This window comes from Bison bison, unplaced genomic scaffold, assembly GCF_000754665.1.
Source record: "Bison bison bison isolate TAMUID 2011002044 unplaced genomic scaffold, Bison_UMD1.0 scf7180017864457, whole genome shotgun sequence".
Taxonomy (NCBI): domain Eukaryota; kingdom Metazoa; phylum Chordata; class Mammalia; order Artiodactyla; family Bovidae; genus Bison; species Bison bison.
In genome coordinates this window covers 599,223-626,420 of record NW_011495019.1, presented here as the reverse complement: position 1 = coordinate 626,420, position 27,198 = coordinate 599,223, and the positions used below count along the sequence as shown (strand labels likewise).

General features: G+C 38.0%; 1 protein-coding gene across 17 annotated transcripts in view; it reads left to right on the top strand.

Annotated features, from left to right (window-relative positions):
• Positions 1 to 27,198, top strand: part of RBFOX2 (RNA binding protein, fox-1 homolog (C. elegans) 2) — a 221,524-nt gene that overhangs the window by 175,883 nt on the left and 18,443 nt on the right. For 14 of the 17 annotated variants that reach the window (XR_827025.1, XR_827026.1, XR_827027.1 and 11 more), the window contains 6 exons: positions 8,290 to 8,436; positions 10,831 to 10,884; positions 20,634 to 20,726; positions 23,528 to 23,588; positions 26,576 to 26,629; positions 26,768 to 26,860. Coding sequence is in view for 14 of the 17 variants with exons in the window: in XM_010859628.1 (XP_010857930.1) it covers positions 8,290 to 8,436; positions 10,831 to 10,884; positions 20,634 to 20,726; positions 23,528 to 23,588; positions 26,576 to 26,629; positions 26,768 to 26,860 (502 nt within the window). In the remaining 3 variants the exon portion in view is untranslated. The remainder of the gene's footprint in view (positions 1 to 8,289; positions 8,437 to 10,830; positions 10,885 to 20,633; positions 20,727 to 23,527; positions 23,589 to 26,575; positions 26,630 to 26,767; positions 26,861 to 27,198) is intronic. The other 3 variants (XM_010859624.1, XM_010859631.1, XM_010859629.1) reach the window with 2 other exon arrangements.

Here is a 27,198-nt window from a genome sequence, read left to right as displayed (position 1 = left end):
TCTGAATTCTGATATACATATGGACTCAAAGTTTTCAGATGAGGGATTAAGGACCTGTATCCCAGAAAATAGAGCCAAAGACAGAGATGGAAAAATACAAGAAATAAGAAAATTGGAGGATCAGTTCAGAAGATCCAATGTCTAATAATACAGGTTTCAAAAAGACAAAATGATGTAGAGTGGGAATCATCAGCAAAGTAATTCAAAAAAAAGGTCCAGGACTGAGAGATCTTAATTTCCACCTTAAAAGAGACCTCAGAAAAATAGACTGAAATAAACCCACATTAAGGCATATCACAGTGAAATTTTAAGAGCACTGGATATATTTGGTTAGTATACAAACCAGAGAGGGAGAGTAGGAAAAGTCACAGTCAAGGAGAGAGTCACAGTGTCCAGATTTCTCAACATCAGCACTGGAAGCTGGGCTGCAGTTGAGAGTTACCTTCAGAGTTCTGAAGGAGGGTGGACTTTCCTGGTGTTCCAGGGGTTAAGAATCTGCCTGCCATTGCAGGGAACACAGGTTCTATCCCTCGTCTGGAGGTTCCACGTTCCTCGGGGCCACTAAGCCCGAGCACCACAACTACTGAAGCCCACACACCCTGGAGCTCATGCTCCACAAGAGAAGCCACCAGTGAGAAGCCAAAACCACAGCCAGAGAAACCCCATGCACAGCAACGAAGACCTAGCATAGCCAAAAATAAATTAATTCTTTAACATTTTTTTAACTTATTTAAAAAGTTCCAAAGGATTTTTTTTTTTCCTACCTAGAATTCTGTACTCAAACTGTCATTAAACTGGGATGGTTCGGACATGAATCAGATTCTCAAGAAACTTTGCTAGATTGAATGTCCTCTTTTCTTTTTCTTCCCCTTCATCCTCACAGAGGTGGAAATAAGAAATGAAGACATTATAAAAATTGAAGAAAATAGATAATCCATAAATCAAAATATTATTCCTGAATTAATCAAGAGATTCCTTAGTATCTCAGATTATATAGTATGTGATCAGTTCTGTTCAGTTCAGTTGCTCAGTCGTGTCTGACTCTTTGCAACCCCATGAACTGTAGCACACCAGGCCTCCCTGTCCATCACCAACTCCCAGAGTTAAACCAAACTCATGTCCATTAAGTCAGTGATGCCATCCAACCAGCCATCTCATCCTCTGTCATCCCCTTCTCCTCTTGCCCTCAATCTTTCCCAGCATCAGGGTCTTTTCAAATGAGTCAGCTCTTCATATCAGGTGGCCAAAGTACTAGAGTTTAAGCTTCAACATCAGTCCTTCCAATGAACACCCAGAACTGATTTCCTTTACGATGGACTGGTTGATCTCCTTGCAGTCCAAGGGACTCTCAAGAGTCTTCTCCAACACCACAGTTCAAAAGCAGACTTAGAAAGTCCTACTTCATCTTGTATTCTCCAGGGTTCTTTCTCAGTCCATAATAGAACATTTGTTCACAATGTATAAATAGTTACAATATATTTCAATTGTTTCATAGGCGAGTCAGAAAGGTAAATCCATTTTCTAGTTATAAGAATTTTTAAAGTTTATTTAAAACTTTTTTAGTCCTCATTTCTTGAATGAGGCTTTAAAAATCTGATTTGTTCTTCAGTGTCAGGTGCCCTTGGCTTGCCCTCAAGTAGAGTGGCCCTTGCTGGGGAGGAGGCCAGGATGTCTGGAGAGTGGATATATAGGCTTTTAGTCACATGATGACATCCATCAGGACCACTGTCAGGCCTCACTGTAAACAGTCCACGGACTCCAGCCTTTTCCATTGCATCCTCTGCCCTGTGAATCAATTAGATCAGAAAACAGAAGGGAGAAACAGAACCTTGGAAGATTATTTATATAGTTAGTAAAGTTGCTCAGAAGCTAATAATAGAAAATAAAGCAAAACAGCACTGCATTGACTGAGATTTTTCTCAGAACGGTTTAACTGCTCACTTTTTATAAAGATACAGCTTTAAAACTTTACTTTTGCTCTGATTTGTGTATTTCAACAATTAGTAATCTATAGCGAAGTAAAGTTGAGAATGACAAATGGGAAGTATCTCATTTAACTATATTCAATGTATATTTCACTTTTCTATTTCCACTATGTACAGAAATCTTTTCAGCCCCCTTGAGTGTCAGTTTAGTAGTTCTCTGACTTTTTTCCTTCATAAATGTCAGTGTGCCTTTGCTTGTTTCTTTCCTTCCCTTCATGGTCTGACCTGCTCCTGTTCCCTCAAGTCACATCACCTCTTGAATAGCTTTCCCTGGCCCATAACCTCATGCCTGCCTCCACTCCAGGAGAAACCTTGCTCCTTCAAGTGGGGTTCCTGAGAAAGTGGAGCATGTTCTCCAATCTAATGAGAAAAAAAGTGAGCGTGGGTGCAGTGCTAAAAAGGGTGGTTTAGCATATGAAATTGGACTGCCTAGTTTTGACTTCCTACACTGCTACTTAATCTGTGACCTTGGGCAATAAATTTAACTTCACCATGCCTCAGTTTCTGTCAGTTGGAGGACAGTAATAGTACTTGATGGGCTTCCTAGGTGGCTCAGTGGTAAAGAATCTGCCTGCCAATGTAGATCGACCCCTGGGTTGGGAAGATCCCCTGGAGAAGGAAATGGCTACCCACTCCAGTATTCTTGTCTGGGAAATCCCATGGACAGAGGAGACTTGTGGGCCACAGTCCATGGGGTCTGGAAAGAGTCAGACACAACTCAGCAACTAAACAACACCACCAGTACCTGCCTGATTGACTGCTGTGAGATTTGAAGAAAATAATACATGTGAAGCACAGTATAATGTAGTGATTAGGAACATCAGGCTGCTTGTATTCAAGTCCTTGCTCCATTACTTAGACTTTCTATTCCTCAGACTCATCAAGGTGGTTGCTAATATCTTAGCCAAAAAGTATCTCTTTGCTGTTTTTTTTTAAAATAGCTATTGTTTTACAGGGAATTCTCATTTTTCAACAAAATTCAAAAATATAGAAGTGGAGAGAAGAAAAGATCTGAGGCTGAAAGAGAAGAAAGCAAGTGAAAGCCACAGTAGGATGCCATACCTCCCACCCGAATAGTTACAATGAGGCAAAGTTACTAAGAACAGCTAGAAGTGGCATACACCATTGATGGAGTGGAAGTTAATGCAGCCACTTTGCAAAACTGACAGTAACTTTGATGGCTGAATTGAGATATATCCTTGACCTAGCAAATCCAATCTTAGATATCTTCATCCAACAGAAGTGCCTGCTCCTATGCATGCAAAGACGTATAATAAGACTATTTATAGGAACATTATCCATAATAGCTAAAAACTGGAAGCCACTCAGATACAAATTCTGTATGTTTATAAAATGTACAACAGTGCATGTGTTACAATGTGTAAAAGAAGCCAGACACAAAAAAGCACATACAGTGTCATTCCTTTTTTTTTTTTTAAACTTTATTTTGTAAGATCAAAAACAACAGAACTAATTTGTGGAGTTAGAAGTCAGAATAGTGGTGATCCTTTGGCAGGGGAGTGGGGACTAGAGTGGGGCCCTTGGGTGCTTCTGGATTTCTGTGGCTTGACCTAATTTGATGGTTCAGCTCAGTTCAGTCTCTCAGTTATGTCCAACTCTTTGCAACCCCATGGACTGCAGCACACCAGGCCTCCCTGTCCATCACCAACTCCCGGAGTTTACCCAAACTCATGTCCATTGAGTCAGTGATGCCATCCAGCCATCTCATCCTCTGTCGTCCCCTTCTCCTCCTGCCCCCAATCCCTCCCAGCATCAGAGTCTTTTCCAATGAGTCAACTCTTTGCATGAGGTGGCCAAAGTACTGGAGTTTCAGCTTTAGCATCAGTCCTTCCAAGAAATCCCAGGGCTGATCTCCTTTAGGATGGACTGGTTGGATCTCCTTGCAGTCCAAGGGACTCTCAAGAGTCTTCTCCAACACCACAGTTCAAAAGCATCAATTCTTCAGCACTCAACTTTCTTTACAGTCCAACTCTCTCATCCAAACATGACCACTGGAAAAACCATAGCCTTGAATAGACAGACCTTTGTTGGCAAAGTAATATCTCTGCTTTTCAATATACTATCTAGGTTGGTCATAACTTTCCTTCCAAGGAGTAAGCGTCTTTTAATTTCATGGCTGCAGTCACCATCTGCAGTGATTTTGGAGCCCAAGAAAATAAAGTCTGTCACTGCTTCCATTGTTTACCCATCTATTTGCCATGAAGTGATGGGACCAGATGCCATGATCTTCGTTTTCTGAATGTTGAGCTTTAAGCCAACTTTTTCACTCTCCTCTTTCACTTTCATCAAGAGGCTCTTTAGTTCCTCTTTGCTTTCTGCTATGAGGGTGGTATCTATCTGCATTCCTGAGGTTATTGATATTTCTCCCAGCAGTCTTGATTCCAGCTTGTGCTTCTTCCAGCCCATTAAATAACCAGGGTGACAGTATATAGCCTTGACGTACTCCTTTTCCTGTTTGGAACTAGTCTTTTGTTCCATGTCCATTTCTAACTGTTGCTTCCTGACCTGCATATAGGTTTCTCAAGAGGCAGGTCAGGTGATCTGGTATTCCCATCTCTTTCAGAATTTTCCACAGTTTCTTGTGATCCACACAGTCAAAGGCTTTGGCATAGTCAATAAAGCAGAAATAGATGCTTTTCTGGAATTCTCTTGCTTTTTTGATGATCCAGCGGATATTAGCAGTTTGATCTCTGGTTCCTCTGCTTTTTCTAAAATCTGCTTGAACATCTAGGATTTCATAATTCACATATTGCTGAAACCTGGCTTGGAGAATTTTAAGCATTACTTTGCTAGCGTATGAGATGAGTGCAATTGTGCAGTAGTTTGAGCATTTTTTGGGATTGGAATGAAAACTAACCTTTTCCAGTCCTGTGGCCATTGCTGAGTTTCCCAAATTTGCTGCCATATTCAGTGCAGCACTTTCACAGCATCATCTTTCAGGATTTGAAATAGCTCAACTGGAATTCCATCACCTCCACTAGCTTTGTTTGCAGTGATGCTGTTACATGAGTGTATTTTCTTTGTGAAAACCCATGCAGCTGTATGCTTATGGTTTATGTATTTGTAGCTAGATATGTTAAACTTTCATTTGTAAATGTATTTGAAATCAGATGGCTTAAGAATTTTGGAAATAATAATGGGTTTACTTTTTCTACTTGCCACGTTTTCTGAGAATTAAAGATTTCATACCTTTGAATAATGTTAGGTGCTTACCACAAGGCTGGAAAATTAACCAATCTGGCTTCTTGTTCATAAGTTGTATCTTCAGGACTGTTAAAAAAAAAATTGTCAAGAACAACAAATAAGTACCTCAGGCAACATACTTGGAAGTAATGATTAGTTTTCATTTATCCCACCACCTTACATACTCTTTTACAGACCACATGGACTGCGTATATAAATTATAGAACTGTGGTTTGAAGTGAGAATCAGCCTTTTTTTACTTTGCTCAGAGTCATTCACCTGCAGTTCAGATCTGGTGGACTGGCTAAAGAAAGAGTTTTATGTGATCCAGCTGTGAGATGTGAGAGGCAAGTTGGCAGATGCTCAAATGAGCCTCAGTTGTAATTGATGCTTGTGCTAGTTGCTTTGGCATCCATGATGATGTTTTAGTAACTAAGTGAGTTTCATCTTTGAGTGGAGCGTGTTTTGTTTAGTCTGCACTGTGCCCAGATTGAGGACTAAAAACCTTGTACTTTGGCAGAACATGGCTTTGTATACAGCTCTTCCCCTTTCTGCTATTTTTGTACCATGTGAATCATGGCACAGTGAAGCCATCTGCAAGGCCTGAATAGGAGATAAAAGCTGCCATCCCTTAGATTGACACTTGAAAATCTGGTGTTCATTTGGAGTACATTCCTGATTATCCTTTATAAAGTCTCAAACTTCAAGATGGTTGCAAACATCTCTGAGCCAGCAGTAACATCTCTGGTTAGTTTCTTTTAGCTGAACACTAGGTTAAAGTAGAGGAGGGGAATCCATTCCGTGTCACCCAGAATCTGCTGGAGTTTCTCAGTGCTCTTTCAATTGAGGTAATAAGAACAGCAAATTCCTCTCCTGTTTTAAAAAATATGTTGACTAAATTATCTCAGCGAGCCATCCAGTTTGGCATGCACTTCATAGGGAATAGTAAAAACATAAGGTTCTTGAATTGTCAGATTAATACTTCAGAGTAAATGTTATTTGAATGCCTGAAGTATATCACACTGGTTAAATATTTGTCAAAAGTATTTCTCAGCATAGCATTTTTTTTTGAGGATTTATTGAAAAGGAATTAACACATGCCTACAAGCTGGAATCAAGATTGCCGGGAGAACTATCAGTAACCTCAGATATGCAGATGACACCACCCTTATGGCAGAAAGTGAAGAGGAACTGAAAAGCCTCTTGATGAAAATGAAAGTGGAGAGTGAAAAAGTTGGCTTAAAGCTCAACATTCAGAAAACTAAGATCATAGCATCTGGTCCCATCACTTCATGGGAAATAGATAGGGAAACAGTGTCACACTTTATTTTGGGGGGCTCCAGAATCACTGCAGATGGTCATTGTGGCCATGAAATTAAAAGACGTTTACTCCTTGGAAGAAAAGTTATGACCAACCTAGATAGCATATTCAAAAGCAGAGACATTACTTTGCCGGCAGAGGTCCGTCTAGTCAAGGGTGTGGTTTTTCCAGTAGTCATGTATGGATGTGAGAGTTGGACTGTGAAGAAAGCTGAGGGCCTAAGAATTGATGCTTTTGAACTGTGGTGTTGGAGAAGACTCTTGAGAGTCCCTTGAACAGCAAGGAGATCCAACCAGTCCATCCTAAAGGAGATCAGTCCTGGGTGTTCATTGGAAGGACTGATGCTGAAGCTGAAACTCCAATACTTTGGCCACCTCATGTGAAGAGCTGACTCATTGGAAAAGACCCTGATGCTGGGAGGGATTGGGGGCAGGAGGAGAAGGGGACGACAGAGGATGAGATGGCTGGATGGCATCACCGACTCAATGGACATGAGTTTGGGTAAACTCCGGGAGTTGGTGATGGCCAGGGAGGCCTTGGTGTGCTGCGATTCATGGGGTCGCAGAGAGTCAGACACAACTGAGCAACTGAACTGAACTGAAGACATTAAAAGAGATTCAAGATTAAAAACGCACACCCATAACGAGTTTAGGATTGACATGTGCACACTGTTGTATTTAAAATGGATTACCATCAAGGACCTACTGTACAGCGCAGGGAACTCAACACAGTATTATGTAACAACCTAAATGGGAAAAGAATTTGGAGAATAGATACATGTATATATATAACTGAATTACTTTGCTGTACAACTGAAACTAACACAACATTGTTAATCATTGATTAACCCATAAAAAATTAAACAAAAATGCATACCCAGACTCACCTTGTTCTTTCACTGCTGATAGATACAAACCTAGCACATATTTGTGTGTAATAGATTCATCAGGGTCCCTTCAGGCCTTTCCCAACAGACTTTATAAATGCAGCTTTGCTCTGAGCTACAGAAGGAATGTTCCCTCTACTAAAATAGCAGTAAGTGCATAAATTGGGAAGTACAGATTGGTTGCATATTAAGAAGCTTCTTCAGTTTTCAAGAAGAACGGCCTTGGTCACTAGGTATCTCTTCTTAATAAATAATATTAGAGTACGTTGGTAACCTAGTAGCCATAAACTCTGAAACTACTAGAGGGAATGAAATATAAAAATATTCCCTTACGTCCTGAAATGATGAACCAGAAATGCTAGAATCTTCATAACAGACTCTTTATTTTCAAAATGTTGTTGAGTCATTCAGTCATGTCTGACTCTTCGACCCCATGGATTGCAGCATGCCAGGCTTCCCTGTCCTTCACCATCTCCCAGAGTTTGCTCAAACTCATGTCCATTGAGTCAGTGATGCAGAGTCTAGGAACAATGTACTCTTCTTATATCTTGTTCTCCTAATGTATTTTCATGTGATATTTCAAGTCATTTTGTTTTTCTTCTGTCTCCCTTTTTACTAACATACTGTAAATATGCAAGAACCTAAATTTTTTGGTAGACTATAGCATTTTAAACACAGATAACATGTTTGTGTTTTGTTTTGTTTTGTTTGTTTTTTTCCCTCTTTGAAGGGGCAACAGTTATTTTTGCTTAAAGACACACTGGAAATGATCGGGATGGGAAAGGACCTTATTTTATAAGGTCAACAGACTTTATAAATGCAGCTTTGCATTTCAATTCCTGTGAAATAATTGTATTTATTTTTTCCTTAATGTTGTTTATTTCTTTGCTTAGCAGACAGAAGGAGGTGCACAGACAGACGGCCAGCAGTCACAGACACAAAGTAGTGAAAATTCAGAGAGTAAATCTACCCCTAAACGACTGCATGTCTCTAATATTCCTTTCCGCTTCCGGGACCCTGACCTCCGGCAGATGTTTGGGGTAAGTCTCTGAAGTCCTTTTATTGGCTTTTCAGTGAAAATGTAACCTGCTGATGTATAATTCGTCATTAGTATTGATACTTTCAGGTGAAACTGCAAATACACCGAGGATTGTAAGCTCAATCAGTATTTTCGTCAGCCTTTAGAAACATTCCCATCACCCAGCCTGTTCTGGACATTAGCCTTGCAAGTTCTCACATACGTAAGGTGACCACAGAACCAAGTTTGCCTGCGACTGAGGGATTTCTTGGGACGTGAGACTTCAGGTGCTAAAATCAGGACCAGATAGTAATTCCTGCCTTTCAAAGGGCAATGAATTAAATGAAATAATATCTGTGGTCTCAAATCGTGTATACGGGGTTAGTTTGCTACCTGACACGTTCTTCCAGCTCTTTACTTCCTCCCAAAATAACTCAAAAGTGAATGGCTGCTGAGAATCTTAATTTTTTTCTGGGCTAATGTGTTGTTGCCTGTTTTAATTTGATCAAACTCTTAACTTGAACTAGGAATAAGAAATGATCGGGGGTTTTTTTCCTGAATATTTGTGTGGTAGTCGAGTGCTTTGTCAGAAAAGCAGATACCCTTGTCTAAGTCTTGGCTGTGGCCACCTCAAGGTGACAAGACGCTGGAGCAGATTTCTATCACTTACAGATGACTTCCTGGAAGTGTTTTCTATACCAAATACAAGGCCAGGGTTGAGATTTAATGATATTCTTGAAGCACTGAAAGAGCTTTTTGACAGAAAATGGTAGCCGGCTGTTTTCCAGCTCTATAGAAAGAAGAGCACCAGAAAATATAAGGGGCAACATAAAAAATTTAGGTTACATTTAAGAAGAAACTTCCCAGGAGTATGAGTTATTGGGTTCTCTACCACATTATCAGAGATGGTGTGGAACCGTAGTCTCTGAAGGTCTGTGAAAATGGGTACCTCCTCTTCTGTCAGAAGTGTGTTTTGTCTTGAGGCAGAAAAATAGTCTCCACTGAAGATCGGCCTACGCCAGTTGTCAGTGATTTCTTAAAATGTATCATTCCCTTCCCATCCCTCATTCAGTTTATTCAGTTATTGATTAAAACAGATAGTTTTGTCACCTTATATATATACCTCTCCTCAAAATAATTACTGGGTTTGTATATGCCCCTCCTCAGCTATTTGGCTGTCTAGCAACAGATATTTAGGTTTTGTGCTTTTAGCTCTGTTTGATTTTCCTAATGTTGAAGTACTTAACTAATCACAAAATACAGTTATTATTTTAGATGTTCCTGATGAGAGACTTCCCTGGTAGTCTGGTGTTTAAGACTTGTGCTTCCACTGCAGAGGGCACAGGTTTGGTCCCTGGCTGGGGAACTAATATCCCACGTGCCACACAGAAAGTGGCAAATGAATAGAATCATTCATAATGTCCATGAGTGTTTGGTATGCTTGAAAACAGAAATAACACAAATATATATTTATTGATTTGGAAAGTTACTCAGATTTATAAATATATTATAAAGTGTACTAAGTTTAAGGAAAGTAATAAAAGCAATATGTATAGTGTGTCAGATGTCTGTAGTTTTATACAGACACACACATGCCTAAGGAAAGGCTGGGAAGATGATACCAAAATGTTAAGATGGGGTTTCACTGGTAGCTCAGTGATAAAGAGTCCACCTGCCAATGCAAGAGACCCAGGTTCGATCCCTGGTCCTGGAAGATCCCACATGCCACAAGACAGCTAAGTGCCACGGTTGTTGAACCTCCGCTCTAGAGCCCAGGAGCCGCAACTGCTGAGCCCACCCACTGCAACTAGAGAATAGCTCCCACTCTCCGCAAAAGAAAAGCCCACGCAGCAGTGAAGACCCAGCACAGCCAAAAATAAACATTATAAAACATATTTTTTAAAAATGTTAAGATGATGGGATTAAAGATGATCTTAATTTCTGTGCCCCCTTTTCCTTTTTGTTTATCTATATTTTCTGGGCACATATATCTAAATTTATCTATATTTTTTTTCCAGTGAACATGGTTCACTTTTATTAATTTTTAAAAAAAGAAAGGGAAGAAAAACAGCCTTTGATAGTTTATCTTTCTACTTAGGATTTACTTCTTAAAACAAGCATTTCAAAAGTCAGAGTTGCAGGTAGGAAAACCTCCAGTTTGTCCATGTGAAGAAGCATGTAAGAGGGCGACACTGTGAATGTCTTCTGAAACAGCGTCCACTGTATTTAGGTGGATGATGCGGTGTGAGTGGATCTGAGGAACTGTCAGCTCAATGATGAGGAAAAATCAACTGGTATTGGTCCAATAAGTAAAGGAAAAAAGAAAAAAACACCTCTTTTTTCAGAAGAAAGTAAAGTATATGAAAAAAAAAGCTGACCATAAGTAAATGCTTTTATTTTACTTTTGTCTCTGCAGCAGTTTGGCAAAATCCTAGATGTAGAAATAATCTTTAATGAACGTGGCTCTAAGGTAAGCTCCATTTCAGCATTGTGTGCTTGGTTTCTTTTAGTTTTATTTAAAATAGTGAGTAGTCAGAAAACTTAAATTGTTGTTTTAAGCCTGCAAAAAGTGTCCCAGCAATCTAGCTTGATTAGATTACCTCTAATGGCACCCAACTCCAGTACTCTTGCCTGGAAAATCCCATGGAAGGAGGAGCCTGGTAGGCTGCAGTCCATGGGGTCGCTAAGAGTCGGACACGGCTGAGCGACTTCCCTTTCACTTTTCATGTATTGGAGAAGGAAATGGCAACCCACTCCAGTGTTCTTGCCTGGAGAATCCCCGGGACGGGGGAGCCTGGTGGGCTGTCATCTCTGAGGTCGCACAGAGTCGGACATGACTGAAGCGACTTAGCAGCAAACAGAAACCACCAAGTGTCCATGCTTTTTCCTAAATCTTACATTGGAGAGTGATGGGATAAAAGTGAGAAGTGTGAGGGGAGAGTGTGGCTGTAAGGAAGAAAGTCTGCCAGAGACACCAGTTCTTTCTCAGATTTAAATCTGGCCTAAGCTTCTTATTTTAAAGGACAAGAGAGGGACTTCCAGACAGTTCAGTGGTTAAAAGTCCACACTTCTACTGCAGGGTGCATGGGTTCCATCCCTGGTCAGAGAACTAAGATCCCACATGCCGTGGACACAGCCAGAAAAATAAAAATAATAAAGGATAAGAGAGAGAGAGATGACAGAAAAAAAGTTAAATTCTGTGAGAATTCTAGTCAGAATTCTACCGGAACAATTCAGCTTTGAAAAATAGAACTTCAAAATTACATACTTCGAAGAAATTTAATATTTCAGTTATTCAGTTGACTTGCTGTCTCTGTTGGGGAAATTTTGACAAAGCTTAAACACAAGGAGAAGAGATTCCGGTATTCACTGTGGATTTCCTCCTTTAAGTTATACCCAGATGCAAGCTTCAAGACTGAGACTTGAGACTGAGAGTCATGTTAGTTCAGTTACAAATGAGTTGGGAGTGTTTCACGTGAGAATGGGCATAGTGATTTACCTAATAATTTACTGTTTTAAATTCCCAATCCATATGATTTAGAATTCTGTCCCCTAAAATAAGCAGCAGCGCTTTTAGAAATGAGGGAATGGTAACGTGGTGTTGTGAAAAAATATTTGATGAACTGAATTTCATAAAGTTTTATTTGAGAATTTTTCTTCCTCCTCAGCAAATGGAATATACACCACAGACACAGTCAGATGTGGGCCAGGCTTATAAATATTAACCTTGTTACATTTCATTCTACTTGCACTTCTAGGTTAGACCAATTTTTTAAATTAATTTTCCTTTGGTCATCTCTGCTAAACTTTGAACATAGCCCTTCACTATGATTTAATCTCTTAAGAATGTAATTTGAGAAAAGCTGAAGTAAATAAATGAGCTAATATTTGCCTGTCTTCAGTTTCTTACTCCAAGTTCACCATACTCTGAGAACTGATAACATACCTACAGAGTTGTATGTATTAATACTTTCTGCCCCCATCTGTGCTAATACAAATGTATGATTATTATTCCCTTCCTTTAGAGAATGCATCAACACTGTAAGTGTTTAATTCTGACTATAATAATTTATTTGTTAATTATTAAAGAGGTCATTATATTCTTAAGCTTTTAGTTTTCAGTTAAAACAAAAAAAGATTAAAGATTAATATGCCTATACAGAACTTTCTCCAGCACTTAACTTGGTAAGTATTTTTGAAGAGAAATCTGTTCAAACCGTAACCAGTAAAACTATTTATACTTGTAATTGCCTCACAGTGGATTTCTATGCTTTTGTTGTATAGATTGCTGTTATCTTTTGTGAACTTTTTAGATACAAGGTGGAAAAATGACGATGGTTTAGAGATGAGAAGCACGTGAATGTGAAATAAATAGGTGAAGATTATTGACCACATACATTGTTTATCTAAACCAGTGGTTTAAATGTTTTTGGTTTTAGGTGTATGCACTTAAAATACTCTTTGCTAGACTCTAACAGCCGGAAGCCCAATAAAATTCTATCAGGCATTGAGGACTTGCTCCTTACCAAGAAAATAATTTGAATTCTTGTGAAGCAAAGGAAATTGATCTTTCTAAGGCTTCTTTCACTGACTTCAAGGATTTGCCTATTACCAAAAATTTTTTAATGTATCCAATTCAATTCCTTCTCCCCTGTAGTTTCCATTTAAAATGACACAAGCCTCCCTTTCTCTTTGGGGGATCTAAAAGTATATGCTCCTTCTCTCAGCTTATGCTGTGTCCTCACTGCCCCTTTGTCTTTGGGCTACTGAAGGGTAGACAGACTACGTACTGATTGGAAAATGTGTTAAAGAACAAAATTTAGAATTGCCTTGCACCTGCCTTCCAGCACTGATACAAAACCTGTCTTCATCCTTTGCCCTTCCTAACTGTTACCCAGTTCTTTTATGGAATAGGCTTACTAATAGAGATTTATTTTGGAGTCAAAACCTAGATGCCTCTTCCGGGATCCACCTAAGATAAAGTAATGAGTACTTTGGTTTTTGTAAATTAAGTTTAGTTTCTCATTTCTTTTGTGTCTGGACTTGACTATAAAATTACCACATGTCTTGGAAGGAACCAGAGAAAAGGAGACTTATATTTTTAGCTAAGAATTGCTCAGTCTTTTAACAGAGTGCTTTTCTATACAGAAATTAGCTTTATTGAACTTTTTCTGAAGCAATAATGGAAAATCTGACAAGTTTTTAGACATAAGTAATACTTACATGTAAAACAATATTTAACCAAATGGCTGCAAGACAAAAAGCATCTCTTTATTGCCATGTCTTATTTTTTATGAGAATATTGGACCCGAGTTTGAGAGTGCTGCTGCTGTTGCTGCTGCTAAGTCGCTTCAGTCGTGTCCGACACTGTGCGACCCCAGAGACGGCAGCCCACCAGGCTCCCCCATCCCTGGGATTCTCCAGGCAAGAACACTGGAGTGGGCTGCCATTTCGTTCTCCAATGGGTTTGAGAATATACCCCTTTAAAAACAAAATGAACACTTTTGCTGCCATGCCTGTTTCTTCCCTGCCTACCAATAGCCTACCTTTTTAGCTTGCCTGGGCAGTAGGATTTCTGTGTTCCAGAAAGTAGTTGCTTCTTTGTTGTTGACTACTTTCCTTTTTTCTCCTTTGACCTGCATATTCTGAATTTGGCTATTATGAAATGAATTTATTTCATTAACATGCATATACATATATATTTATTTAAATTATTTCATGTGTTTTTTTTTAATCTTCCTTTTACCCCCTACTCCTTTGTACAAAGTCACCTGTATTTAATTTTCTATGATTAACTGAAATAAATATAGACTGTCCTTTTGAAAATGTTCAATTAGGATATATGATGAAAAATGGTATCCCTACCAAAAAAATTAACTAATGTACTCAAACAGAATCTAGAAAATGATTATACAGATATGCATAGCTTTATTGATCCTCCATATTTCACCAGTCATGACAAAGTATTAATACAAACAATAAGAAGATAATGTATGGCAAGAGCAGCCATATATCCTAGTTTATACCTAGTTGTTCTAGTTTATACCTGTTGTTTTAGCATAATTGTTAATATCCCGTTTCTCCCTCAAAGTGTCTTAGTTTGAACAGTAAATTATATTTTCACTCTCCTCATAGATCCTTTAAGTAAGAATTTTTTAAAAGCACCCTTTAAAAAATCATTATAAAAGGAAAACATGATGTTTAATGAGAAGGGGGGCATATATAGTTCATTAGAGAGATTATTCACAATATTCTCATGTATTTCCTTCCAGTCGTTTTTCTTAACACAGAATCTTTTTTTTTTTTTTGTATTGGAGTACAGCCAGTTAACAGTGTTGTGATGGTTTCAGGTGAACAGTGAAGGGACTCAGCCATACATATACATGCATCCATTCTCCCCCAAACTCATCTCCCATTCAGGCTGCCACGTAACATTGAGCAGAGTTTCTTGTGCTATACAGTAGGTTCTTGGTGGTTAGCCATTTTAAATATAGCAATCTCACATAGAATCTTAAACAGAACTCTTAAAGGTCACCTAGTTCAACAACCAATGCTCTTGACCTTGTACTGTCTACTAGACACTTTCAATGACTGAGTAGTTTTTCAAAAATTTATTCTATTGTTGAAATTCAGACCTTCCACAATCCTGTTCGCCATCACCCAGCCCTATAGCAATTCATTTGTGATAATTATCAAGCTTATTTTAAAAGAAATACACAGATTCTAACATTTAGATTTTCCACTGAGTTTTGTCAACATACTTTGCAGTACAGTTACTACTTTTGAAGGGACGTGTCTTACAGATACTGATTGTGTAGAAGCTCTGCACTTCCTCAGACAGTGTTGATTATTAAGTCCACTAAAGGACTGCAAAATAGAGCACAGCAACAATTACTGAGACTTCTAGTGGATTTTTAGTTAATGTGTTCTCATTACTTCTCTCAGGTGGCTTTCTGGAATGATGGGAATCTGGGTTTGGGTTAAGCTATAGTTTAGACTGGAGTTTGGGGAAAAAAAATGTTTATTCCCATTCCTCAAACATGAGAAGTGTGCTGTAATGTCTCTCCTATTTCCCTGGCTCTTGATTTTATGCAAAGGGAAATTATTTATTTCTAAATATGGTCGAAAGACTGTCTTTGAAATTGCACTAAGTAGGCCTTTGTGATTTTTGGTAAAATTTGATGGGTAATGCTGAAATGAAATGTTTTCATTATATTTAAAACTGAATTAACAGTGCATGTAATTCCAAAAGTCTTAGTTTATTTTCTTTTGTTACCATTTTATGGGTTTTAGTTTTATTTTTCTTTTATTATTTTTTAATTTCTGTGTTCTGGCCATACCCAGGAGAACCATCTGCTTTTGATTTCTCCCTTAAAAGTTACATGGTAAATTTTCTTTCTCATTCTTCTGAGATGGAAAAATTCAAAGATTATACAAATTTTAAGATATTTTTACAATGCTCATCCTATTGCTTGTTATTTATTGCAGCCTGAGGCCAGACTAAAAAGGTAACAGTTATTCGGCTCCTGTGTGCCCTTGATGACAAATGGATGTCAAGGCAGATAGTAAAATTTTTGTCACACTCTGTCGAAGTTTTAACCACGACCATACACCTGATAAATACAGCATCTCTTAATTTTCAAAAGACAGCTAAGATAGCTGGTAAATCATGAATGGAACACTGATAAGTTTAAATTATTAACATAGAAGAGCTTTGGGAGCTGAGAACCTTTGGTAAGAGTATTGTCCAGTGCAGTGGCCATACTGACCATTTGACATGTGGCAAGTCTAAATTGAGGATGTGCTCTAAGTATAAAATAGATGCCAATTTCAAAGACTTAGATCAAAAAAAGAATCTTAAACATCTCACTAGTAGTGGTTTTATAATGATGCCATGTTACAGTTATGTCATATATACTGGCTTAAATAAAATACATTATTGAAATTTATTTCACATATTTTTACTTTACTGTAGCTAGAAGAAAATTTGAAATTATATATGTGGCGTATGTTACATTTTATCAGATAGTTCTGGTACAGGCAAATGTGTCAACATAATTTTTTAAATTAAAAATAAAACTTTACTTTTTGTTTATCTGTTCTTTATCTTCTTACATACCTTAAATAGTTACTCTTGTTAAGAGTCTGTGACTATTTGGAGAGTTGCTACATTTTCCTATTTGATAAATGTATGATCATTTTGAAGGTCTTCTAAGGAAAACATTGGGTTTAGACATGATTGTATGAATTTTTTTTCGAAGTAAGAGATCCAAATGACCAGACTTAATATGAATTAGATTTCTAAGAATAAAGAGACATTAAGCATAATTGCGTGGAAGCGAGTTTTACTGTTAGTAACTTTATTATAAGTCTGTGAATATCCTTAGCTCAATTCCTGGCACATTTTCAAAAATGGGTAAATTGTATTAAAGGAGTGGTACTTTAAATTTTTTTCAAACTTTGAGTTAATTTTCATAAAACCAAATTGTAAATGTGACAGATAAGCAGGTAGGAAGCTGAGTTGATGGAAAATCCCCTGTTTGAAATTTCCACTCAAGACAAAAGTACTTAAGAACAATACTCCAAAAATGCTGGTGATGCTTCTCCCCTTCCTTATCACAGACCTTAATCCTGAGAGGTATATCCTAATCTCCTAGTGCTTCTGAACAAATTATCACAAACACGGTGGCTTAATACCACACAGATTTATTATCTTGCAGTTCCAGAGATCGGAAGTCCAAAGAGGGTCTCACTAGGCTAAAATCAAGGTGTCAGCGGCTGTTTCCTTCAGGTGGCGCTAAGTGATGGATGCTCCACTGCCTGCCTTGGTCAGCTTCTGGAGGCAGCCCACATTCCTTGGCCTGTAAGCCCCCCTTGCACCTTTAAAGTCAGCAATGGCCAGCCCAGGCTTTCTATTCTGACTCTCTTTTCCTCTTTCACTTGTAAGCACCCTTGCGATTACATTGGGTTCACCTGGATAATCCATGATCATCTCCCTATCTCAGGGTCATTAATTTAATCATGTCTGCAAAACCCCTTCTGCCCTGTTAAGAGAACACATTCACAGGGGATTAGGGCATGGACAGCTGGGGGGCTGTTTCTCTGCCTGACACAAGGTCTGTTTACCTTCGAAGGAAAGAAAGAAATCCTCTTAACTCTGTGTTTCCTATCAAGAAGTCCCAAAATTATCAACAAGACCTTCTTCCTCCTCTTATGTTAGTAAATATGCCTGTAAAGATGGCTTCATTTTTAAGTCTTTGGTACCTTAATTAGAATTTCCTTTAGTTTATAAGTACCTTTCCTTATAAAATATTTTAAAAGCATTTAAAAGTGAAATTTTGTTCCAGAATACTAAAGTCATATTGAAAAAAATCTTACATATGTAGGCTTCAATGTTAAACTTTGTCATTTGCTGACCATGAGCTGCCAATGCTTATGATACCATGCAGCCACTGTGTCACAGATGGCCCATCAACACATTACAGAAAGGAGGATCATAGAACACATTTAACAATTAGATTTGAAAGCAGAAATTTAAAAAACTGTGGGACTAATGTAAGTTAGTCAGTGGAATTCAGAACTTAGATTTCGAAGCGTAATTTCTAATTTTCTCAGCATTAGCTGTAGAAAAAAAACTACGCAGAAGCAAGAAGACCTTGCTGTTGCTCTGGGCCTTGTTGATGCTTGAGTCCTTAACCTCAGGTTGACTCCATGTCTTTACTTCAAAAGGAGACCAATAGGTTAATCCTTTCTACCCATGGGTGTATTTAGAAGACAAGTATGTATGTATGTATATACATACTTGGGTATATAGATACAGATAGTCAATGCTAGAATTAAAAACTTAGGTGCTAGTTGGATATCAGATAATTTATAGTTCACTAACTTAATCGAAGGTATCAAATGTATGAGGCTGTGACAATCAGTTGAAATACAGATTATAGTACTTCTAAAATGTGATACAAAACCTCATCACAACCTGCAACCTTTTTTAAAAGATTTGACTTTCCTATTGGAGGGCTCTCCAGGATTGAAGAACTGGCTTCCTGCCTTTATCAGATGCTAGTGTGACAGATGGAATAATTCATTAGTAGCTTGTCCTTGTACAACTTGAGTTGTCAAAGTGGCTATAACATCTTGATATCAAAATTTGTTTCTGAAAATGAGTTCCCATTGATATTTTCAACACATATACATTTTAAAGGAACATTTTTAATTAAAATTACCCATAGTATTACATCCTAAGCTACATATTTTTTACAAAAATATTCTTTTCAGCTTAGCATTTCACTTTCTGGATATCCAGATTGAAGGTGGAGGTAATCCATTGGAATCCTCCACGGATTGCTACCCAGTCGTATAATCATGTAGATGCTGAGTCATCAGATCCTTTGGAATGATGAAATTGCTTTTATAAAATCTTATCAAACAGTGCACATTGTCGGCCATCTCAGTTAAGAATATGCATCATATATACAGGTGTGCTCATGGATTAAGCAGCAAAGCAGAACTTAAGTACAAATAAAGGGTTCAGGTTATCCTACAATGGAATATTCAAAGAATGGTAGAGGGACAGTGAAGCTATTGAAAAATGAGGACTGTCTCCAAAAATTCTAAGTTACCACTCTACAGAGGTAAATAGCGAGAAATTGTTATAGTTGCTGAGTGGAGAGACAAGGGCAAAGCACCTAGAAGGAAGCTGATGTCGTGCTTTTTGAAATAGTCCTGCTGCTGCTGCTGCTGCTGCTAAGTCACTTCAGTCGTGTCCGACTCTGTGCGACCCCATAGACGGCAGCCCACCAGGCTCTGCTGTCCCTGGGATTCTCTAGGCAAGAACCCTGGAGTGGGTTGCCATTGCCTTCTCCATTGTGTGAAAGTGAAAAGTGAAAGTGAAGTCTCTCAGTCGTGTCCGACTCGTAGGGACCCCATGGATTGCAGCCTACCAGGCTCCTCCGTCCATGGGATTTTCCAGGCAAGAATACTGGAGTGACTTGCCATATCCTGCTGGTGTTGAAATTGGAAGTAGGATGATGACCCAGACTGGCTTTTCAGATATCGTGTGAACAAAGGAAGTACAGGAAGTGGCATCCCACTGCAGTATTCTCACCTGGAGAGTCCAGTGGACTGAGGAGCCCGGCGGCTGTAGTCCACAGGATCGCAGCGTCTGAGGCAACTGAAGCGACAGCACGCGCACATACTCACAAAGGCGCACAGTGGGTCCGCTCCCCGGCCTCCTGCGTTTTCTGCTTGACGAATTAAAGCTTCATGGTCTGTTTGTTTTCCAGCGTCTATGGTGGACAAATAAATTAATCCTATTGCTGTTCTGTGGTATTCTTTCCTGTTGAATAGTATGCAGTTCATGTCACTAACTAGATCTCATTCCCACTGTCTTTTGACTATTCCTTTTCTCTCTACATATGGAAAAAAATGAACACGTTGAGTAGGCTTCAACAGATGTATAATTTAGGCAGATCTGGATAAGCAGTTTCTGAACTCCAGCTGAACATATTCTTACTCTTGTGTCAATCTGTTTGTTTAAAATTCACATTGAAGAAAAGTTATAATTGACCACTGCCTAATGGTCTTTTCATTTGCTTAGACGAACATGAGTGCTCTCTTCTCCCATACCCAGTACCCATGAATCAAATATCCACACTATGTCTTAAATTATTCCGTTCCCAGAGGAATTGATGGTGCTGTAAGCCATAGGCCAAGTGGAGCTAAAATGGTTAGACCTCCTAACAAACGCATTTTATGAAGCTGGCACCCAAATATCAAGCTTCATATAGAAGTTGCTGAGGAATAATAGATTTGATTATTTTTTAGTATTAGATAAAGGGACATGTACATTAACAACATGAAATGAGAAAGATAGGATTATTTTTAAATGTTCAGATTCTCAGTTGACTAGTTTGACCCGAGTAACTCTATACCTCAGTTTTGGTCTGGCCTCACATGCTTTTTGTTTTATTTCATTATTATTATTGTTGTTAATCACATTATTACTATTATCACTACTACTATAGTTCTTTATCCTTTTATTGGATTTCATTTCCCTTTACAAAACATGCATGGACCAACAATGTGACTTTGGGAGAGTATTGCTGAGTTGTTGCTGACGTCAGTTTCATACTGTGATATTTTTTTTCTATTTACCAAGAGATGAGTACTTCAATATAACGATGTGCATGTTTTCCCCCCTTCTCCCGCTGCATGCAGGGATTCGGGTTCGTAACTTTCGAGAATAGTGCTGATGCAGACAGGGCCAGGGAGAAATTACACGGCACCGTGGTAGAGGGCCGTAAAATCGAGGTGCATGTCTTCAATAATTCAACTTCTGGTTTATATTTTTATTTCTCTTTTTATGTATTGCCTCACTTATTTCACATTTGGAACCCTGTCTTGTTTGTGGTGTGTGTATTGTGTCTCTGTGTCCTTCACTTTCTTGCACTAAAATGCTGTAAAAGTAACACTTCTATTCTCCCTCCCCCCCATTTTTGGTTGTTTGGGGGTTTTCCTTTCAATTTACCTGTGTGCGAATGTATATGTATTTGATTTCATTTACTTTTTTCCTCCGAGATGTTCATCCTTCTACTCTTTTGATTTTTTTCCTTTGCTTCAGTTTGCGAGACTCTGAAGTCCTGTAATCAGGCCAAAATAAAACTAACGTTGAAAACGTCTAAAAACTGTCCAGTTTAGAAATGTGTCCTGTAATGAATCAAGGGGCCAGCCAGTATCCTGTCTCTCTTGGGAGTCCAGTTTGCCTCCACCTGCGTGTAATAAGTAAGGAATAAAAGATCTTAGAGGTTGGGAGGTAGGGAGGAAAGAATCCAAAACTCATGTGGTTTTTAAATATATTTAATATCCAGAATTTCAGCAATTGCTGGATTAAATTCTCCAGCAGAGGGTTGGGTGGCCACCTGTAGCATGCACTAAAACTGAGACTGAGTTGGCCACCTGGTACTCACTGGCCCTTTTCATCACGCAGTGAAGGTTAACTGGCTCCTTTCCCCTTTCCCAGTTTTTAAAAGTATGAAATATAAAAGCCACCATTTTGAGTAAGATGTCTGCATATTTTGCTTTTTTTCCCCCCCTCCCTTTCCAATGGTTTAGCATTTAGGGCCCTTCACTTGACTCACTCTTTCCATGGTAACTATACACAATGCTGGCGATGGTGCCCGTTGGCGGTAAGTGAAACCAAAGCACTGGAGAAGAAGCTTTTTAAAAATGTAATTACAAACAAATAAGAAAGAAAAAGTCCATCTGCCATCTCACATTAACACTACAAAATGTGATTTGACTTGTTCCTCTTCCTTTTCCTTTCCCCCTTTTATTTTCAATGCTGTTGAGTAATGCCGCCTGGACTCTGGATGTACATATTGTTTTGTAGCCGTCTGAGCTGTTTGAGTACTGACGTCATGGTGATTTTTTTCCCCTTGCACATCTTACTCAGAGTTACTGAACTCCAGTTTGGCTGGTTTTATTAATGCACTTCCTGCCCCTACTTCCTTTCCTCCTTTTCCTCTTTCCCAGACCTCTGTTTGTAGCTATGACTGTCCCTTCTTTGCCCTTGACAGCTCTCTCTCCTGCCCGTGACAGCCTTCCTGACTTTCTGTCTTCTCTTCCCTTGCGTTTTGTTCTCCTGACCCACTCTCTCTTCCTATCCTCCTCCCTAGTCCTCCCCGCCCCTTCTCTGTTCTGTGCAGCTATTGGTCTCTTTGCTGACTGGTGGTTTCTGATTGGTTCTGGCCATTTTTCCTTTAAGTGCTTGGGTGCTTTCTGCTCTAGCAGCTAGTAGAAGCTCTTGCCCCATTCTAATCCTTGTCTGTGAGAGCCTCGCTCTTCACTTTCTCCCGTCTTTCCAAAATTGATTGTTTTTTTTCTTTCTTTTATTTGTGTGTGTGTGTTTTTTAACTGCATGCTCTCAGTCTCATCATTGTTGTATCCCATTCTTTCTTTTTAAATGTGAAATGTTGGTATGATTTTGTGGGCAAACTAGAGTAAATGAAGTTTCAAGCTCTTTTCCTCACATAGGAAGGTGATCACTATACCAATCTTAAAAAAACACAAAACAGTTTTGGTTCCAACTTCACCTAAAATTGGTGGAGTTTTTGCTAGCAAATTTATTGCTATTCAAATTTAACATAATATAAATCCCCAGAGTGAAATAAAACATATTTTGTATAATTTTTATGTTTTATAATTATTTTAAAAACTGGTCTGTTTCTATGTACCTGACAACATAGTGTATAACCAGGTTCTATGGTAAGACTCTGCCCTCCTTGCAAGAACTTGGAAGCTGATTCTGACACTGGACTGACTACAGGATCCTGGCTTCCAAGCCCCATTCATCTTTTCTTTATCAGCACCATCTTTATAATGCCTCTTTACCTTAGCACTGAGAATGCTTTAATTATGCAGTTCTGTAATGAGGGTAGAGAGTACCATAAAACAAAAGAAACATAAAGCTTTATTTTTTTTTCAATTCTTTTTAAGTGCCTGATTCAACAGCCTTCTGAAAACTTTCTTCTTAAATGAGTAGGGCACATAATCTAGAAAATTCAAAATAGTCCTAAAGCCTGTCAACATAGGAATTTAAGTTCCTATACTTTTTTTTTTCCAAACAGTAAAATTTTATACAAGCATGTAAACAATGATCAGATCCACAGATTTTTTTCTCCTATCTTCCTGTAAATCTGTTTCCTGAACCAATATAGCAAGCCTCTGTTTTATTAATGAACTTCAAAGTTCACATGCAAACAGGGCTCTTTCCATTTTTTTCCATAATTTCCTCAGTGCAGAGACTTCTCTGTTAAAAGATCTCCAAAGAACTTGCAAATGTACTTTTTCTTTGGAGTCCTAGATGGTAAAGTTGCCCTAGTTTTCCATTTGAAGACCAAGAAACTGTATTTTACTCTTGTTAGCCTCATTTAATGAACACTTTAATTAAAATACTATATATTAATATTTTATATTGCTATATTAATTATTTAAATAAATTATCTCTGAAATTTGCATTGTAAACTGAATACTTTGTTATTGAATAAGCACCTCCATGTTCCCTAATGTGGTCTCCTTCCTCCCTGTCCCCCCTTTCTACTTTGTACCTGTAGGTGAATAATGCTACAGCACGTGTAATGACCAATAAGAAGATGGTCACACCATATGCAAATGGTAAGAGGTTACGAATCATCTTCAGAAAAATGTCACTTACGTCATCTATTCTTGTATAGATATATGAACTTTTCACAAACATCAAAGACTTCTTGATTTCAGTCTTCAATTTTTTTCATGTACATTGTAGTATTTTTTTTACCTGGCAGAGTTAATTTTTATAAATTATCTTTTTAGTTTTTTTAATTATTACAGTCTTAGTCTCAGTAAAATCCATGTTATATAGTGTGAACATGTCATTTGAGATTTCTGCTCAAAACCCTCTTTTAGCTGCTGAAGTTCTCTGTAATATGTTAGGCTTGTTCAAGATCTTACTTATCTGAATATGAGTGGAATAATTCTTGACCTCTTGTTCTCCTTTTAAAGGAATGCTCTAGAGGTAATAGCCACGGGGTATGTGTGTGTGTAAAAATAAAAGTATTTTATATTTCATGGTTATATGTTATGTAGTGAGTTTTATAAATGTTTCTCATTAAGAGGGAATTTTTCTATAAATATTTTATTTAACAAAAACAGAACTTCTGCTTCAGTTGTCAACGTTAATCTAGATTCATGTTGCCTGAGTAAGACAGGATATAATTTTAATCTATAGCACAAGAGTAGTTTTGCACACTGTGTTCCACAGGACCATCTTTGGAGGGGAAAGAAAACTGAATGGACTGGGTCTTGAGGCCCATGGCTCTACTTTGAAGAACCTCATTCACATTGTATATTTTAGAGTTCTGCATGAGATTTTATCTAGAGTAAAAAGAAGAGTTTCTCCCTCTTTTGCTAGAGTATGATAGTATGTGCTGGTAATGTCTTAAGTCAAGAAGAAGTGTATTAGTTGGCCTTCAATAAATATGTGTAGCTCAGCTTTTCAAATAGAGTATAGTATACCTTGCATTTATTAGCATAACTTGCATTTTCCTTAGACATTTTACTAGTGGTATATCTTGGGATACCGTCACCTTCCAAGTTACATTTTGTTTTCTTCTTTTCACTGCTTCACAAAAACAAGTTTTTGCAATTTTGATTTTTTAAAAATCAAACTTAAACAAAATAAGGAGAGACAAAGTATGTCGGATTCCCTTTAGATCCAGTGGGACAGACAGAGCTACTGACGAATTGAGAAGACAGGAACTCTCCTGTTAATCTGTCTCTCCATTTTACTCTGTGACAGTGGGCCAGTTTCCCAACCCATTTCTGTTTTCACCACTATCAAGTGGCAGCCAGAATTTTAGCACCACCAGGCTCCTCTTTAGAAGTCATCAAAATCCAGCCCTCTTAGCTTATTCTTCAGGAAGTAAAGCCCAGGGAAATATAATATTGATACTTGCTCATTGTCCCAGAAGTGGTGTCTGTCTTATCACTCTTTTTCAGTTTTGTGAAAATCAAGTGACATAAATGCCCGTAAAAATACATTGTAAAGTGTACAAAACTAAACATATTCAAGCTTTTGTTGACAGTATTCCATTATTATCATGTGCATCCATTGTACGCATTTAAAGGGAGTGCTTAAGTAGTAGTGCCACTGATAGAAAAGGAAAAGTTCACTTTTTAATATTATTCTAAATCACTACTCAAGCCTACTGGAGGCAGACTTTAGAAACCTTCAGCTGCTGTGTTAGAGATTCTGCGAAGAGCACGCTAGGTGCTTTCTGGTGAATTCTCAGCATGTTCTTACTGGCTTTGAGTCTCCTGACTTGTCTAACAATGCAGAACATTGGTGCTTTTACAACTCCAGTAGGATTTGAAGACAAATTTTGAAATTTTCATGCAGAATAGTGAAGAGGCATGTCTATAAGCACATGAAATAATGAATGGGGGATTGGAATGATTCCAAATGAATGGGTTTTCTCTTGAGTAATGTCTTTGCTTATAGTCATTTAAATCTGGTGATTGGCCTTTTCATCTTTCCAGTCGCATATTTATAGAGTAGCAGTGACACAATGTTACAATGTTATAAAAACCAAAGGGCCAATTTTTCAGAAAAATAAAATGGCTTTATTTATTTATAAAAATTTTATAAATGTTATAAAATGATAAAATTCAAGAAATACTTATTAAGCTTTTTCATGTAGAATGCTACTCTATCAGTGGGCAATAGAACATTTCTCTTTTTTTTTTTTTTTTACCACTTACCATATTCCTATAAATATAAAAAAGGAAATGTAGAAATTAAAGTGACATCAAACCTAATGTTGTTTAGAAATACTTAAAATATTTACACTAATGTTCTGTAGTGGTCTTATATTCTTTAGCTTAAAAGTCTGATTAATGTACATATGCTTCTTATAAATTAAAATCTCAGAAGACATGCACCAAATTTAGGAACATACCTTGAATTTTATCATTGCATGTCTCTCCTTTGTGACTTAGTTAAACTCCAGTGAAATCCCAATGGGAAATCCCAATGAAAGAAAATTTCCATTTACCCAGAATACCATTAGCATGCTATAAATAAATGAACAGGGAGTTCAGAGGTCCAGGTCAGATTTGAACTCAGTCAAAGGATACTGTTTTATAATAAAACAGCTAGAGTAGTAAACAATGTCAAGATGATATATAAGACAGTGCATCACAGTGGGATACCAAATTCCATATATTGTGCCTTTTTCCCTTCTTCTAAACAAGGACTAGGTCATTTAGCAGTTCTGTGAGAGACAGTATACAAAACCCCCAGGATTTATTTGTATTTCTTTTTCCTTCTCTCATTCCCTCTCCATCTTCCTTCCTTCCTCCCTTCCAATTTTTTTCTCACCTCCTCTTTCCCCTACCACCTCTCCCTCTGCCAAATCTTCATTATCCTTTCACTGTGCTAGTCCTGCTTAAAGAGGGTCAGGTCCAAAAATACCATCACCCTCTCATGTAAACCCCACCGGCATCCTAAAAAGAAGATGGTACCAGGCAAGAATGAATCCAGAGCATCTGAAGCCCTCCTTTACCTTCTGTCTGTTCCTCATGTAGTCATAAACATTTGCTCACTGTCCTCTCTTCCATTTCAGGTTGGAAATTAAGCCCAGTAGTTGGAGCTGTATATGGCCCTGAGTTGTATGCAGGTAGTATTTAAGCTAATTTTTCCATTTGTGCTATTTACATATATATTTATATATATATATATATATAAATCTATTGTTTTTCACTTTCCTACTCCTTAGTAATCTTTTTGCACCTTTTCATTTCCTAAATACACTTAGCATCCAGCTTCCAAGCAGATGTGTCCCTAGGCAACGACGCAGCCGTGCCCCTGTCAGGAAGAGGGGGCATCAACACTTACATTCCTTTAATCAGTAAGTAGCCTATGTTGACCTGGCTTGGAGTTTGAGAGTTTGACTGTTGTGAGTAAACAGTGAGGTACTGGTCCTTTTGTCCCCCCAAATACACGTAACTGAAAAGGAGGCATTCATGAGAGAGTTAAATACTATCATTAATGCCCTGTCCTATGCTAGAATCTTACTAGCCTGTGCTAGAATCTTTTTGATCAAATGTTAAGATGGCCACAAAGCACAAATAGTCGGAAAAGGTAGAAGAGGATGAGGACACATAAAGAAAATTTTAGTTCTGCACTTTGTAATGAAGCAAACAAAGAAGGGATTATTGGTGGAACATGTTGTACATGCTATCTGCA